At 38.2% G+C, this 15,537-nt stretch overlaps 2 protein-coding genes and 1 long non-coding RNA gene across 3 annotated transcripts; 2 read left to right on the plus strand and 1 right to left on the minus strand.

Annotated features, from left to right (window-relative positions):
• Positions 1-245: 245 nt before the first annotated feature.
• Positions 246-3,926, plus strand: LOC144464249 (uncharacterized). Its single transcript, XR_013492002.1, has 3 exons — positions 246-829; positions 1,186-1,322; positions 2,734-3,926. It is a non-coding gene; the product is annotated as an uncharacterized LOC144464249 (long non-coding RNA).
• Positions 3,927-5,932: 2,006 nt separating this feature from the next.
• LOC144464250 (uncharacterized) lies at positions 5,933-9,704 on the plus strand. Its single transcript, XM_078170547.1, has 3 exons — positions 5,933-6,031; positions 6,155-6,312; positions 7,661-9,704. The coding sequence occupies exons 1-3, from the start codon at positions 5,989-5,991 to the stop codon at positions 8,132-8,134; spliced, it is 675 nt and encodes a 224-aa protein (XP_078026673.1). The 5' UTR covers positions 5,933-5,988; the 3' UTR covers positions 8,135-9,704.
• A 2,216-nt stretch (positions 9,705-11,920) lies between these two features.
• Positions 11,921-15,295, minus strand: spring1 (SREBF pathway regulator in golgi 1). The gene is made up of 5 exons (XM_033618893.2): positions 15,053-15,295; positions 13,262-13,418; positions 13,029-13,180; positions 12,649-12,762; positions 11,921-12,150 (listed from the first exon to the last, which is right to left on the minus strand). The coding sequence occupies exons 1-5, from the start codon at positions 15,146-15,148 to the stop codon at positions 12,067-12,069; spliced, it is 603 nt and encodes a 200-aa protein (XP_033474784.1). The 5' UTR covers positions 15,149-15,295; the 3' UTR covers positions 11,921-12,066.
• Positions 15,296-15,537: the final 242 nt, after the last annotated feature.

Below are 15,537 nucleotides of genomic sequence, written 5' to 3' on the forward strand. Positions count from 1 at the left end.
ATTTTGTGTTGCATTACTGGAATGACTAGTTTGGTAAAGAAAAGCCTACTGAAGCAGCATTTGTGTTTCTATACCGTATACTGTAAGGTGACACAAACCATGCATTAAAAGAGATACTGATAATAAAAAAAAAGTCTCAATTGAAATTTATTCAGTGATTATGTGATGTCAATAAATGACTTAAAGATGACCTTTTTTCAACAGTTGAGACTTCCCAACTTTTCTGACTTGTGTTCACTTGACCCCTTGTCACAGAGAGTGAGAGGACAAATCATCACTGAATTACTCAAAACAGGGTGTTGATTTTGCATATTTCATCATTTTGTTTCATTATTGTTTTCATTCTCAGATGCCTGAAAGCTGTCAGTCAAATAGTGCATCACTGAATATGCTTATAATTCTAAAGCTTATGACCTTTGATTGTATATGATGTGTTATACATTTTATTTCCATTTTTGAGTGTGAACCTTGTTTCCAAGATAATATCTGAGGAGCACACAAGTCACACCTCTGCTCAAACCAAAGGGGCTGAGACGAGCGACACATGCTGTCATAGCATGAGTGACGCCGTTAAAGAAAATGTCATCATGGAATTTTGTAATGGTCCTAACCTTGTAGGGTTGGTTGTGTGTCAGTGTGGGTGGGTATAGATGACCAAGCACTGAAAATACTGTATATATAGCCCATTGCACCAGTTAAAAATTATTTTTGCAACGTTGCACCTTGCTGTTTATAACGTGGTTTGTTATCAAGAGCTGCTGAACAGCAACCAAATCACTGACTGCTGTCACTATGGATTGTGCACTCAACAGACTTCTAAGGCGCTACGGTAAATATCTTTATAATATTTATTTCCACAATTTAAGAAAAGATTAATGTTATTTGATGTGTCTGAACGTGCAGTTTAGTATTTAACTTCTTGAGTTTAATGTCCAAAATGTAGCACCTTATATACCTTTTATATGACTTATGTTACAAGCAAGCTTTGGTACAGACTTTTCTGTGCATTTATTTGTTTGAGTAGTAGTGTAAATGTGCAGGTTGATATATATTTGGATACCAGCAGAGAGTGATCTTATTTAGGTCAAATCCAAAGAGGAATCCATGCTAAAAGAAGCAGATTCCTTTTATCTTACACTCTGTGCTGCATTTTGAGTCACCTATGTCCACATAATCTTTTCTTAGTACTTACCTTGATGCTGCTGGGAGTCCAGTGGAGGCCTGTGGTTCCTGCTCCAACTCAGACCAACTGTGATGTGAACAGCACCAAGAATATTTTAGATCAGCTGAAAGAAGAAGTAAACAATACACTGGCTGAATATGTAAGTACCACCCAGTGATTCTGTCATTTTCTTTATGTATATTCCCTGTACATAGTTTGTTCTTATCATGCACAAAACCCAGACTACTAGGGACTAAAACAATTCAGTGTATCCACTGGTCCAAAACTTGTGACTTAATATCTGAGAGAACTTGCAAACAAAGTGACCTTCCAGCTATTTCTTGTTTGAATTTTATCCTCCCCTGCTGCCTTCTACTGTAAATGTGACTTTATGGGCTTTTGTAACAGTAACACTGTTGGGCTTGACACTGTAGACATCATTAGCCCATCCCAGTCACTCATAAAGCAATCACAAAAATAGACGTGCAGCAAATCCCCTGAAGAATCAGCAAAAGCATGGGCATCCCTCTTTGTAGATTCACACACCTTTCTACAGAGAAGGTCAGTTTAAAGCTGCACTAAACTTTGAAATTGTAAATTTGGTGACATCAGTATTTACCATGGTAACAGTTTTATACTATAGCAAACACTCCTTTAGCACATACTTTGTCAGAAACACAACAAAAGAGCAACTGGTGTATTGGTTTACAGTGCAGCCAAACAAACTGATGTTTAAAAAAAAATGTCGGTCAATAACATTTTAAAAGCTCAACAGCAGGATATTTAACAATCATTTAACAGCTTACTATGACTGTCATATCATGTTCCATTGTTCCCTGTAATATTTAACACTGATCCACTGTCAAAAATGTCACAAATTAAGATTTTATTGTTGCATTTTTAATCGGCAGGAAGTCCAGTGAATTGTTTTACCTGCCCAGTGTTTGGCTAGTTGCATGCTTTTAATGTGAAGTAGTAGTAGGATGAAATGTTTGGTGTGAGTGACGCTGATGTCATTGAGATTAAAATAAAAACACTGTAACATTGGATTACATGGAGTGTGGCGGACTCCGCCACTTACCGTGAAAACTAATAAGTAGAAAGGTATTTGCAGAATGTAGGTAAATTAAGTGGCTAATGCTGAAAAATGCTGACTATTTCTATTATAAAAAACATGATTATCTTAAGTATTATAACTTTACTTCATACTGCAACAGAGAACATCACCTTCAGCTACCATTTAAACCTAAAATAAACATCATTTGTTAATACATTTAATTGTTATCTTTGTATCAATATTTTTGTTTTTTATTTTTGTATCATATATATTATTATTATATATTTATATATTATATACATTTTTTGTCTACACATTTAATTTTGCCTGAACTGACAGATTAAGACGGATCGGATTTCTCTTTTACTGAAATTTCTGATGAAATTTCTATTTCAAGTCAACTTGACTTTCATGTCAGTTTATAAAAATGTGTATTTTACAATCATCGTCTTCACTCTGCCCTTTTTATGGTGAATTCATTAAAACCTCACCCCCTCTTTTTTTTTTTTTACAGGACGAAAAAAATGGTGTCAAGAACGGGTCCAATCGAGATGATGTTCCCACCTCCACAGTATCTGGTAACAACATTTCTGAGAAGCTGCAGGACATCTACATCAAGAATGTGATTTTTTATTTGCACATTTCAAAGGTACAAGATTATCAGGAATCTGTTGTGACATCCCTGTCACAAGTGAAAGGAACCCTCTCCAGCCATTCAGATAGAATGAAGGCTATTCTCATACACATCGACTCTCTGCCGACAACAGCAGCCCCCCCACAGCTGTCCCACGGTCATGACTATGCAAAAAAACAATATGGACGGGCTGTCCTAGTCAGCCTGAGGGACTGGCTTATACAAGTGGAGCAGGTACTTTCAGAGGCAACGTCAGTCTGTGACAAATAGACTGAGACAATGACTCTCTGGTATATTATGCCATGCTTAGGATTTTTATTTATTTATGTATTTATTTATTTACCAAAGCCCCAGTGTTATCAGAGAGTAGCTCTACAGAACTGGAAATTTACAGTGACAGAAAATGTTCTTTTCCTTCGTTCTTCTTCACAGTTATAATAAGTCATTGCCAAAACATCCGCCTCAGGTCAATGCAGGATCCCACTGGATGTGTGTGTGGAGAGTATTTGGTGTTACACTTAAATTTAGTTTGTTTGGCTGCAAAACCTGGTGGAAAATCAGTGTAGCATGCACCATTATGACTCCATGAGAGCACAGCCATGCTACGCTTTGAAAATAATGGCCTTGCTTTACACTGTGTTTATTTTTGTTATTGTTATTTATGGATATTTATTTATTCTAAACATGAATGTGAATTAAATCTATGACCAGCAAAGTGCAATTTATCTTAAAGGTCCAGTATGTAGGATTTAATGTTGTTTAGTAGTGAGGTTGTCTTCCATCTGCCAAGCCTGTAGAAGAACTACAGTCTCGAGCTAGTGTTTGTTTTGTCCACTGTGGGCTACTGTAGAAACAACATGGCAGACTCCAGGGAAGAGGACCCGCTCTGTATGTAGATATAAATGAGTCATTCTAAGGTAACAAAAACACGATTCTCATTTCTAGGTGATCACAAATGAATGAAAACATAGCTATGAATATTATTTATTATAAATATAGTTATAATATTTTATATTTCTGTCATCAAATGCCCCTAAATCCTACATACTGGACCTTTCAATAATTGATATATTTATAACATAGGTATTTATTTTGTATTTTATATATTATTTATATTTTTTAAAGTGTTGATGAAAATGATGATGATGATATTATTAAGTTATTGTAAAGACTATTTATACAATGTAATATTTATCTATTTCATACGACAGACGTAAACTCAATGCGCTTCAAATAAAAAGTATAACATTATGTATTTAAGTTAAATGTCTCGGTAAATCTGTTATTTATTTCAATTAGTAATTTATTAGTTAGCAAATGTAGCATAAGTGTAAGTTCTGTACTTGTATTGTTTGTTGTATTTATTCCCCGTTGATGCAGGTAGTGAAATCAGCAGAGGGACTGGGCTCTGTCAAGTTATGGAAGGAAGGGTCCAACTGTTGTATCGTAAATTATAAAAGACGGTGTACTCATGGATGTGTGTGTGTGTGCCAATGGCTCATTTGTGATGTCTGTCATAACTGAGAAAGCTGAAATAAATTTTTTGTACATTATTTTGTATCATTTGATGCCTTGTATATATGTAGCTCAACGACATGCTTGCCTGAGCAGGTGGTATGCTCCAGTTAAGTGAGGCTGAGAGGGCAAAAGGACGTTCAAGTCAGTGGAGAAAAATATTTTTGAGTTATTTTTGAATTTCACAGTGTTAATTTAAGCCTCTGTTTTGTTAATTGTTTTTAATAGCTTCAAAGACTCCTAAACTTTGGTCTCGTTCTTCAACAGCTGCCTTTAAGTTTTTCAGTGGCATGCAACATCTATAATCTATAGAAGCAATAAGAGACACAAGAATTTCACTTTTAACAGACTGATTAATTTATTGCATTGAAATATTTTACTTTGAAAACCATGTGTCCGAATTTATTTCCTCTGAAATTTCTTAATTAGCAGTTTTTATAAGCTGAATTTGAAAATAATTCCTCCATAATGATCTTTTATATGGGGCGGCAACTCTACAGTGCATTTTACATTTACATGAATTAACAAAATGGTCAATAAATATGTTTATAGAATATGCTCAAATGTTAAATTTAAGTGTGATATATATGTATATATCCCTTTTATTTTGCGTCTGCTGAGTATTTCTGATGACTACTTTGTGGTATTCTGACGAAGCCTAATAAACAGTTCTTCAGGATTCTGTCTCGAGTTTCTTTTCCTCAAAAGAGCAAAAAGGTTTTCATAACAACAATAAAAACCAAACTTAAGTTCTAAGAATTGAAACAACCCCCAACAGTCCTTGCTTGTGTAATATCAACCACATCAAACTGGTAATGAAGAGTAAAAAAAAAAAAAAAGAAGAAAAGCATGTGCAGGGTTGAACTGGACTGAACCGGGTTGACATGAGAGGATATTGTGTGGTTAGCGTCACGTCTGCACACAGGAAGTATTGCGTGAGGGGGATCAGAGAAGGAATGAATCATTACGTACATATGTCATCACCAAAATGTGCTGACGTATATTAAAGAGTGTTGTTTGTCGGTGTTTAACCTGAAATTATGTAGAAATAACAGATATTTGTCTTTGGTTTTGGTTCCAGAGTAAAAACAATTGCTTGTGCAAAATACAAATCCACTGCTATGTTTTCATCATGCAAGGTGAATAAAAGCCAGTGATAAAAGTATGTATTTATTCTTTATAAAGGAACCAAAATAATTTCCCAAACCAAAGTTCTGCAGGGAAATTAATTTAAATTAGGCCTAAGAACAGAGTGGATTTTTCTCTTTTATTTATTTGCAGAAGTTCTGTGCATGTTACTCAGCATGCAAAAACACAAGGTGTCATCAAGTGAGTAAACCTGTGTGACAGATGCGTAAATGCCAATTATCTCTATCAATGCTTTGCAGCGTTTCCTTAGGTGGAAGTGACAAAAAAAGTACCGTGCAAGGTTTTGACCTGTCAAAGGAACCCAATCTTGGTTAGTTTGCCGCTTTCCTTTTTTTCATCAAAGGATACGGCTTAGATAGAGATAGGGGAAGTTTATCTTCAGAACTGCTTTCACACGCCTCCTTTGAGAGGTTTGCAAATATAAATATGATCTTGCCTGATTGTGATTGCACATAGGAATCGGTCCTTGTCATGTCTGATAACTTGAGCGGAGTCAGAATGAAATACAGAGCAGGTAAAGTATGCCATGCAACTCACTTAACTGCATTCATTCATAAAGGTGTATCAGAAAGTACTTTTTTTTTTCTTTTTCATATGATGGATTTAAAACATTTTTATTGTCCTATTGCCCTTGCAGGTTTTCTGACAACGCTGTGCACCTGGATGGTGATTCTGCTGCAAAGCTCAGACAGTGCAGGACATGCTCTAAAGAAACATGCAGCAGGTGATTCATGCAAACCGAAAGAGCTGACCGCCCTCACCAAAAGTCTAGTTGAAGAGAGCTTGAAAGGTTTTGTAAGTATTGTAACACTGCTGTGTGTGTGTGTGTGTGTGTGTGTGTGTGTGTTATGAGAACAGTCTTCACAGTGGGATTTCTTCCTCAAGTTTGTAGTTGGTGGAGGTGAAGCACATTGTAGTCTGTGTTATAGATTTAGATGTTATAGTGATGCATTTTACTGATTAAACTAATCATAATGTAAAAATGCAACTCCTCAACATCTGTAATGCTGAGCTGATGTGTACATTTTAATCTGAAACGTAAATCTAGCTGTAAAGATAAATCATTCATGAAGCAGGAACAGATTGAATTGTTCAAATCGAGTGTATTTGTTCTGCCTGACGTTCTTTTTAATTCCTCAAGAGCACTCGTATGATAAAGACAGTCCTCAAGCACACCACCACCATGTTCTCCATAAATCAGATAAATCAGTTATCATTTAAAAAAATCAAATGTTCTGAAAGTGCTTCATAAAGCGATTAAATAAAAGAGAAGCATGATCAGCACGGGGGTGCAGTGGTTAGCATTGTCACCTCACAGCAAGAGGGTTCCTGGTGTGGGGGAGCCCCTCTGTGCTTTTATGTTGTCCCTGTGTCAACGTGGTTTTCTCCGGGTGCTCCAGCTTCCTCCCACAGGTTAACTGGTGACTCTAAAATACCTGGAGGTGTGAATGTGAGTGGTTGTCTGTCTCTATGTGTCAGCCCTGTGATTGTCTGGCAACCAGATGGGGCCTACACCAAAACTAAAAGTCCTAACTGAAATTCAGGAATTCATTTATGCTGTCTAAGTTTAGAGGCTGGTTTAAAACTATGTCAATATGTTAAAGTTAAGGAACCACGCTCTGATATACTTTGGTTTCTTATTTTATTTTAGGTGTTATGTATCTACATGTTAGGCAAGACCAGGCTGTGCTTTAATTCAAAGGAGCAAATTGATAGTGAGGATCAAAATATTTACTGGTAACAAGCTTTCTCAAGTTTAGGGGAGACTCACTGGTACCCAGAGAACCCATTTTCTTTCAGATACCTTGAGGTTAAAGTTCAAGGGACCCCTTTGAAAATGGTCATACCAGTTGTTCTGTCGCCAAAATTTAGCCAAAGTTTGGAGCTTTATTTAGCCTCATGCCCTACAAGATATGCCGACATGGTTGGTACCAAACTATGCCTTAGGTTGTCTGGTTTCACAAGATACTACTTTGCTAGCTTAAAAAATGAGCGCGCCACAGCCTCTTAAAGACCTCCAGTTATTTTCGCCACAGGGGTCCCCCCTTGGAGAGGAGACTGATGGTTGGATTGCAGACTTTATATTTTATGTGATGAGCAAAATGAATCTTCCAGTAGAATTACTGTTGGTTTTCTCCTCCAGGACAAAGCCAATGGGGAACACCTTGGCACTTGGTCTCCAGGCTTCCCTCAGCTCAAGGTTCACCAGGACTCTTCTGCCGATGGGTCCAAAGTTCAGTGCAGCCTCCTCTTCATGGCTCAAGGCCTGGGGAAAGTCCTGGATGACCAGAAGAACAACCTCAATCCCACTGATGTTTCACTCCACGAGAAGCTCAAGAACGCCATCTCCAAGGTCAACATGCTCACAGCATGTGTGAACGATGTTCTCGGAGGCGCGTGCTCAGAGAAGCCAGCCCCACCCACTATGCCCAAGCACACGTTTGATAGGAAGCAGTGGAGTCACACTCTGCTGAAGACAGCCAGGGACTATCTGGCCTGGTTGGAGAGTAAGTTTGTGGTCCACATTCCAAAGGTCAAAGGGAAAAGTAAGATAAAGCATAAAGGTCGGGAGGCAACACACAAAAAGCACTTAGCGGGGAGCGGATATCTCTTGTAATCTCAATATGCGATGCAGACACAGTTTACGGCAGCTTTTCGTTAATGGTAAAGGAATTTCTGAAGATTTGTTTATGGGTCAGTTCACCCCAAACTCCAAAATATGTATTGTTCCTCTCACTTGCAGCATTATTTATCAGTCTAGATAGTTTTTGTGTGAGTGTTTGAGATATCAGCTGTAGTCTGCATTTCAAAACCTCAACTGCAATGTCTCTTTCCAGAAATCATGGCCCAGATACTCAAGATAATCAACATAACTTGTAAGCATGTAGGAACTATTGTCTTTGTACACCCACTAACCATATCACCGTGCAGAAGGAAAAGTGCATCTACTGCTAGCTCACCTAGCACCGCTGAGCTAGCTAACCTTACAGTTCAGCTGAAGTGGACGCCATTAATGTTCACATCTTGTGCTGTCATGAGCATGAGCCTCTCGTCCGTGAGTAGATGCACACTTCCTTCTGCAAAGTGATGTGTTCGGTGGGTGTGGTTTGGTGGAAAGAAAATAGTTCCTACATGAAACTGCTCACAACAAGGTCTGTAGATTATCTTGAGTAACTGGGTCATGATTTCTGGAAAGAGACATTGCTGTTGAGCTTTTCAAATGTATTTATTTGGCGCTTTGAGCACCACAAGCCGAGTGCCATCTAGTTCTGTTATACTGTAGAAAAGGCAGACATCTCTAGGGCCGATATCTCCAACACTGGGTAACTCACATCAGAATAATATAGACTGATAAATAGCACTATGGCTAAGAAGAAAAATATGTGTTTTTGATTTGGGGGTGATCTGTGCCTTTAATGCTCATTTGTAATGTATACAGCATTTTAACATTTGAAAAAATTGTGTCTAACTTTTTATAGAATTTGAATGAATAGATTTTAAAGCAATTTTTCAGAAGTGCTTCTTTTAAACAAACAGTTATAGATAATAAAAAAAGCTGATTAAATCAGAATTTTCACATTTTTTTTAAGTGTTTATAAGTGTAGTACAACATTTTGGGAAATAGGCTTATTTGCTCTCTTGCTGAGAGTAAACTGAGCACTAGTCTCATCAAACTCTCAGCAAGCTAGAAAGCACATTTCCCAAAATGTCAAACTATACCCAAAATGTCTTTGTTCAAATAAACTTGCTACTTTTAAGCAACTGACAGCGTTCCCCCATGACAGTAATTAATCAACGTGCCAAATTAATACAATTCCTGATTGCGACAGTTTGTTTTCTCAGCCTTCATGATGATTAATTGTTTTGCTCTGGCCATCTATCCCCCGTGAGCGGTGCTACGTTGCCTGAGGTAGAAAGAGAAGCTGATAAGAATCACCTACAGAGAGCCACCAGTTTGGACTCCAATCACTGTACTGGAAATTGCGGACAGATGGACAGTGCACAGTGAGGCAGATAAGTCTGTCAAAGTCCCGTCAAAATGATGCGAGAGAACAACAACACTATAACAAAGATTAATGTGGGTCTTGTCCTCCTCAAATGAAGTGATCAATTAATATTCAATTAGAAGTTCCAGTGTTTGGTGGCTCTGAATGAGCTCTTAACAAGTCTGATTTTTTTTTTTTTTTTTTAAACAAAACACAGCTTTTTGAATGCTTTGACTGTACCATCTGTTTGTACCATTAATGTAATATTAATTTTGGCTAATAAAATACAACAACTGCTTTATTATACAGTACTATTTCCCTTTTCTCTTGCACATTCAGCCCATACATTTTCTTTAACAAGCTTAAAATTTGTGCTTTTCGTTGGGACTTTGGTGATTTTAACATTTTAGGCAAAGCACGGTTATTTATACGGCACATTTCAGCAACAAGGCAATTCAAAATGCTCTACATAAAATATCAAAAGCATCAAGAGAAAGTGCAAAAGACACATTATAAAAGCACATTTAAATACAATCAAAAACAGCATTACAAAGCTAGAGAATTTAAAATAAAAAAAGGCTAAAATATATGACAGGTGTAAAATACAAACATAAAAGTCACAATTCAGTGTAACAGATATCTAATAAAAGGCAGCAGCAAACAGGGAGTTTGATCCAGATATGTGGTTCATGAAAACTAAACGCTGATTTCCATGTTTAGTCTTGACTCTGGGGACACAAAGCCAACCTGTCTGGATGGGTCAGTGTAGCAGGTCAGGAATGTATTTGGGCCCTAAACCACTCAGCGCCGATTCTCTGAGTGACAGGAAGTCAGTGTAAAGACCTCAGAACTGGAGTGATGTTATCCACTTTCTTGGTCTTAGTGGGGACTTGAGCAGCAGCTGTCTGATCAATTTTTTTGTGAGACCGTTAAAGACACTGTTACAGTAGTCGAATCTACTGAAGATAAATGCATGGACGAGTGTTTTCACATCCTGCTGAGACATCAATGCTTTAATCCTTGAGATGTTCTTAGTGATAGGCTGACTTTGTAATTGTCTTAATGTGGTTGTTGAAATTGAAACTGGGGCGGCTGTGGCTGAGAAGTAGAGCGGGTCGTCCACTAATCAGACGATCAGCAGCTCGATCCTCTGCTCCTCCAGTCTGCATGTCGAAGTATCCTTGAGCAAGAACCCCAAATGTTAAAAAACTGAGTAGCAGGTGGCACCTTGTATGGTAGCCTCGGCCACCAGTGTGTGAATGTGTGTGAATGGGTGAATGTGACTCGTAGTGTAAAAGTGCTTTAAGTGGTCAGATGACTTGAAAGGCGCTATACAAGTGCAGGTCCATTCACCATTTAAAATTCAGGTGTAAGTCCATGACTACACACACATTTCTGGCTTGGTCTGTGCCTTTTAAAATTGAAGCTGAACACTGACTTTTAATTGTCACTCCTTGGCTCCAGAGGCAGTTATCTCAGATTTGTCTTTAACTGCAGAAATTTGTGGCATGTCCAGTCACTGATTTGTTCAGTACGCTTAGTCAGAGCTTGTATTGGACCATAGTCCCATGGATGCCGATCCCTTGTTGTGGATAAACTAGTGTTGAACTCCTCTTTACACCTTTAACAACACATAAAAATGTCGAAGAAATGAAAGAAAACTGAACGTCAGCATTCACAGGGTGTCTACAGGTATCAGACATTTAAATGTAATGCTTTTTAAGACCTGTTCAAGACACCTTTTAACCAAATTTAGGACAGAGTTTTGGTTTGTTTTACTTATTTAAGCATTGCAGGCAAGTAGTACATGTGTGGTCTTTTGCAGAGGTAAGTGTTACGTATGAATGTAGTCATTAGAGTAAGTCAGTCTATATTTTGCCAACAGGTAAGTGCAAGTATGAAGCAAAATGACAGTGGTTTAGTTTTTCTAAGATTTGTAACATTAGAAATGTGGACTTTTGCATAGAACGGAAGTTGTAGTAGTTAAAACCTCACAAATTAAAAGTTAAGACTATTTAATGACTCTTAAGGCCTTCTAACATTGAACTTAGGACTTTTTAAGGACCTCTAGACACCCTGATTCAGACAAAGCACAAACTGTAACTCTTTTCATTTCACAGTCACTTTTATTAAATAGCAGTTTGGTATGCATGCACTACAGACAAAAGTAATGACACATTCTTTGCTGTTTAAAAAATAATTCAACAAAACATGAAACAGCTGTTAAATTCTTTTCAAAAATGAAGCCTATTTTTAATGACATGAACCAGTCCGAAGCAAATCATGATGGATGAGCTGCCTGCTAATGTAGACCTGATGATCATCACGGATGAATGTATGAAGCGTTCTATGCACTTATGAAGTGTAAAATAATCAAATCACATACAGCATTAAGTCCATTTTGTGAGGTTGGTCTTGGATGTGTCCGTCTCTTTGTCACTATAACGCAAAACTGTCCAAGACAGCAGATCATTTGCAGAGAGTCTCTTCTTCAAGCACCTTTGGGTGTACTAACGGGGGCGCTGCTGCTCCTGTACTTCCTAAACCCTACGATGAAACTTGCTCATACAGGAAGGAGCTCTGGAGGACTCTCGCCGTAGCAGTACTTTGCTTGAGGGTTTCGGTACGTGTTTTCATGTTGAACACTCTGCGTGAGAGGAAAAAAAAAAAAAAAAAAATTAATTCAAGCAACTAACAATTAAAAAAATGTTCAAATTCTGAGTTTTGTAAGCAAGTGATAGCGGGGAGAAAGGTCAAAGCCAGGGCAGAATGAAGGTGAACGTGTCTTTTTATCTCTAGAGAAGCCTTGTATGATAAACAAATATAATAATACGCATAACGAGAACAGCCAAAACTCCCTGTAGCCACTTTCTGACGTTCAACACACTGAGGAGACAATTGCAGTGATTCATAGTGAAACATTAATGAAAATGCATATCTTCTATCCAACTCTGACAGTGTCCAACAAGTACACAGATGAATATTATGTGAGCAAAATATTATTCTCATTGTCAACAGGTTGCGTATCTCAGGGATCACCCTTTTCACTCATCCTGCTTAGTTTCAAAATGACTGCGCTAGAAATCCTTATTTAGAAAGATAGCATTGTGGTGTGTCAGAGTTGAATGTTTATCTCCTAACGTACTTGTGAAGAGGTCCTACACTTGGCCAGGCACAGCTCGAAATGATCCTCCACGGCAGTGAAGAGATTCTGGAAACCTTCAGCTGCACGATTCAGGAAGCGCTCGAGGAGAGGTTGCTGAAGAAGAGTACACAGATAAGAAAGTGAGCATGAGTAAAACACATCAGTACAGATTTCAATCTGCTCAACCTGTTCTTTATTCCCCTCATGGCTCCTGATGTATTTAAAATGCAACTTTGAGCGATAGACTATCTTAATTCTTGTATTTCATATAATCCATTAAAATGTATACGTGCAGCAGCCTTGCAAGTCGTGAACAGTTGAGCTTTTTTACATGACAGTAACAACCCAAGTCCCTGAGCAACCTTGATGTGACAGATTACCTTATCAGGCTGGAGGCAGCAAGACACGCAATACTCGTAGATGCTGCAGCAGCCGTTGGCCAGGCAGCTTTTACAAATGTACTGTCTGGAGCTGGGAGCATTGACGTTACAGCAGCCATTCACCAGCAAGTCTTTCCTCTCACAGACGTAACCTGTAAAACATTAACACAGACAGACATTGATGAAAGGCAAAAAGACGTGTTATCTTTGTTTGTATGGTGGTGAGTACTCACCAAGTTCGTCTGTGAGCAGCGTCTTGCCCTGGATGGAGTTTCTGCACTGAGTAATCTGTCTGCTGCTGTTGCCCAAGTTGAAACGGACTTTCCAGGGGATGCGGTGGTCTGAATCTCTAACTTCTAAGAGCGTGCGGTCTCGTATAGTTCGCTCCTCCTGAAAAATTCACACAGGAGAAGGTCACAAAATATCATCAAAACAATTTTAAGTTCAGAATAGAGTCAGAAAAACGAAGCGATGTAAACTGACAAGATGCAGTGGAGCTAGAAATTGAAAAAGTTCTTCTCCCCAATAATAGTGCTGACACATAAACTATTGCTTTGCAGTCTTATTTTGGGAACTTAAAATGTTTTTCTTCATTGAACAAATTAAGAGAAGTCCTAACATGTTGGATCTTTTCTTACAGCAGCCGTACAAGACCTTTGCCTAAATAAGGTGTCTATAAGTGGAAAATTTCTGACTTAAATCAGATATAGCTGAGCTGATTATAAGTTAAAGGCAAAAAATACTGGCACGCTAATAAATGCATGGGTTCAGTCTTTGGGTTTTAGATTATTGATTGGACAAAACAAATACTTTAAATATGTCTGTAGCAGGGTGTCTACAAATATAACCAAGTTAAACCTAAGACTTCATGAGACCTTTTTAATACCATCTTATATGAAATTTAAAACCAAACCTGCAATAGAAATACACATTATAAACATGTATGTGTGTGACACACGTGTAAGTACTCTTTCCAAGTAAACACACTAATGTCAGTTCAAAATGGGCAGTGAGGGAAAATGATAACTGTTTAATGTAAGAAAGAAAACATAATCTCATCACTAGTTATTACTGCAATTCTCCGATCTGTCCAGTGATTGTAAGAAGTCACTGGGGCTGTCAGGTTGGAGAAATTTTTGCGGTAATGTGACAGAAAATATTTAAGACCCACAGAATCTTAATTCAAGACAGTTTAAGAGTTTTTAAGGACTAAAAGTTCTATAAGTATATACTAATATTTACTTATCTATGCTACCAAAATACTATTTTATCATTGTTATTACTAAAATCAGTGCTATCGTAGCTACTGTTGTTACTGTCTGACCTGCATTGCTCTCTAACTCTTCTAACTCAGATTACTGTTAATTTATTATGTTGATCTGTTCTGTACACACGCATCTATTGCACGTCTGTCCGTCCTGTTGGAGGGATCCCTCCTCAGTTGCTCTTCCTGAGGTTTCTACCATTTTTCCCCATTAAAGGGTATGTTAGAGGAGTTTTTCCTTATGTGAGGGTCCAAGGACAGAGGGATGTCGTATGCTGTAAAGCCCTCTGAGGCAAATTGTGATTTGTGATATTGAGCTTTATAAATAAAATTGAAATATTGCAGGACCTGTAGACACCCTGTGTTGGGCTGTAAGCAGCTGTTTAGAGCGGGTTGTCCTCTCTTGTCCACATGTGAAATGTCCTTAAGACACTGACCGTTTCACTGGTTGATTTTGCTGTACCATTTCTTTGGCGATATCATGTATCGAGGAAAATATTGCAAGTTAATGAGCAGGGCTGCTTCAGGGCAATGTTTAGTTTGCAAGATTGTTGCATGAATGTGCATAAGCACCTTGATTTGTCATGTGAATTCTTGTATGAGCCAAAAACAGACATATACATCTGGTTATTTCATTAATTGGAATTTCTATTGCGCCCTTTTGTAATTATAAAGCATATATACTAACTGTCTTACCAAGACAGCCTACTCCTGCTGCAGAAGTTAACACCATTTGCTTTAGTGTCGTGAGTTTCTGTACCTGTTTTAGTGTGCTGGTGAGAAAGTAGATGAGAGACAGTCCGAAGACTACTCCCAGCACCCAGCGCTTTCTCAGTAACCGCCGTAGCACCATCATAGCATGGCTTTCCTGGGGAGACTCCGGTGACAGTGACGGTCCAACACATCAAACCTCCGGTGGGTTATCAATCCCCTGACTGAAGTATCCAGTAATATATATCTATCAATGTGTGCCTGCGTGATGATGACTTACTCCAAAACTGTAAATCCGAGCTCTGAGGTGACGTTAGCTAGCTTTGACAGCAATGTGATCGACACACGAGTACCTACGAGCGAAGACGTTTTATTTTCAGAGCCTTGACGCATTAGCTAACCCATGCTGCAGGGTTAAGTCACTCACACATACGCTACAGTGGCTGTAAATATGAATTATGCTCTGACACGGCTGTAAACTGGTTGGCACGTAAGCTAGTTAATAGTGTTTCATCATAAAAGCCTGCTTTGTTA

This window comes from Epinephelus lanceolatus, chromosome 9 (assembly GCF_041903045.1).
Source record: "Epinephelus lanceolatus isolate andai-2023 chromosome 9, ASM4190304v1, whole genome shotgun sequence".
Classification (NCBI taxonomy): domain Eukaryota; kingdom Metazoa; phylum Chordata; class Actinopteri; order Perciformes; family Serranidae; genus Epinephelus; species Epinephelus lanceolatus.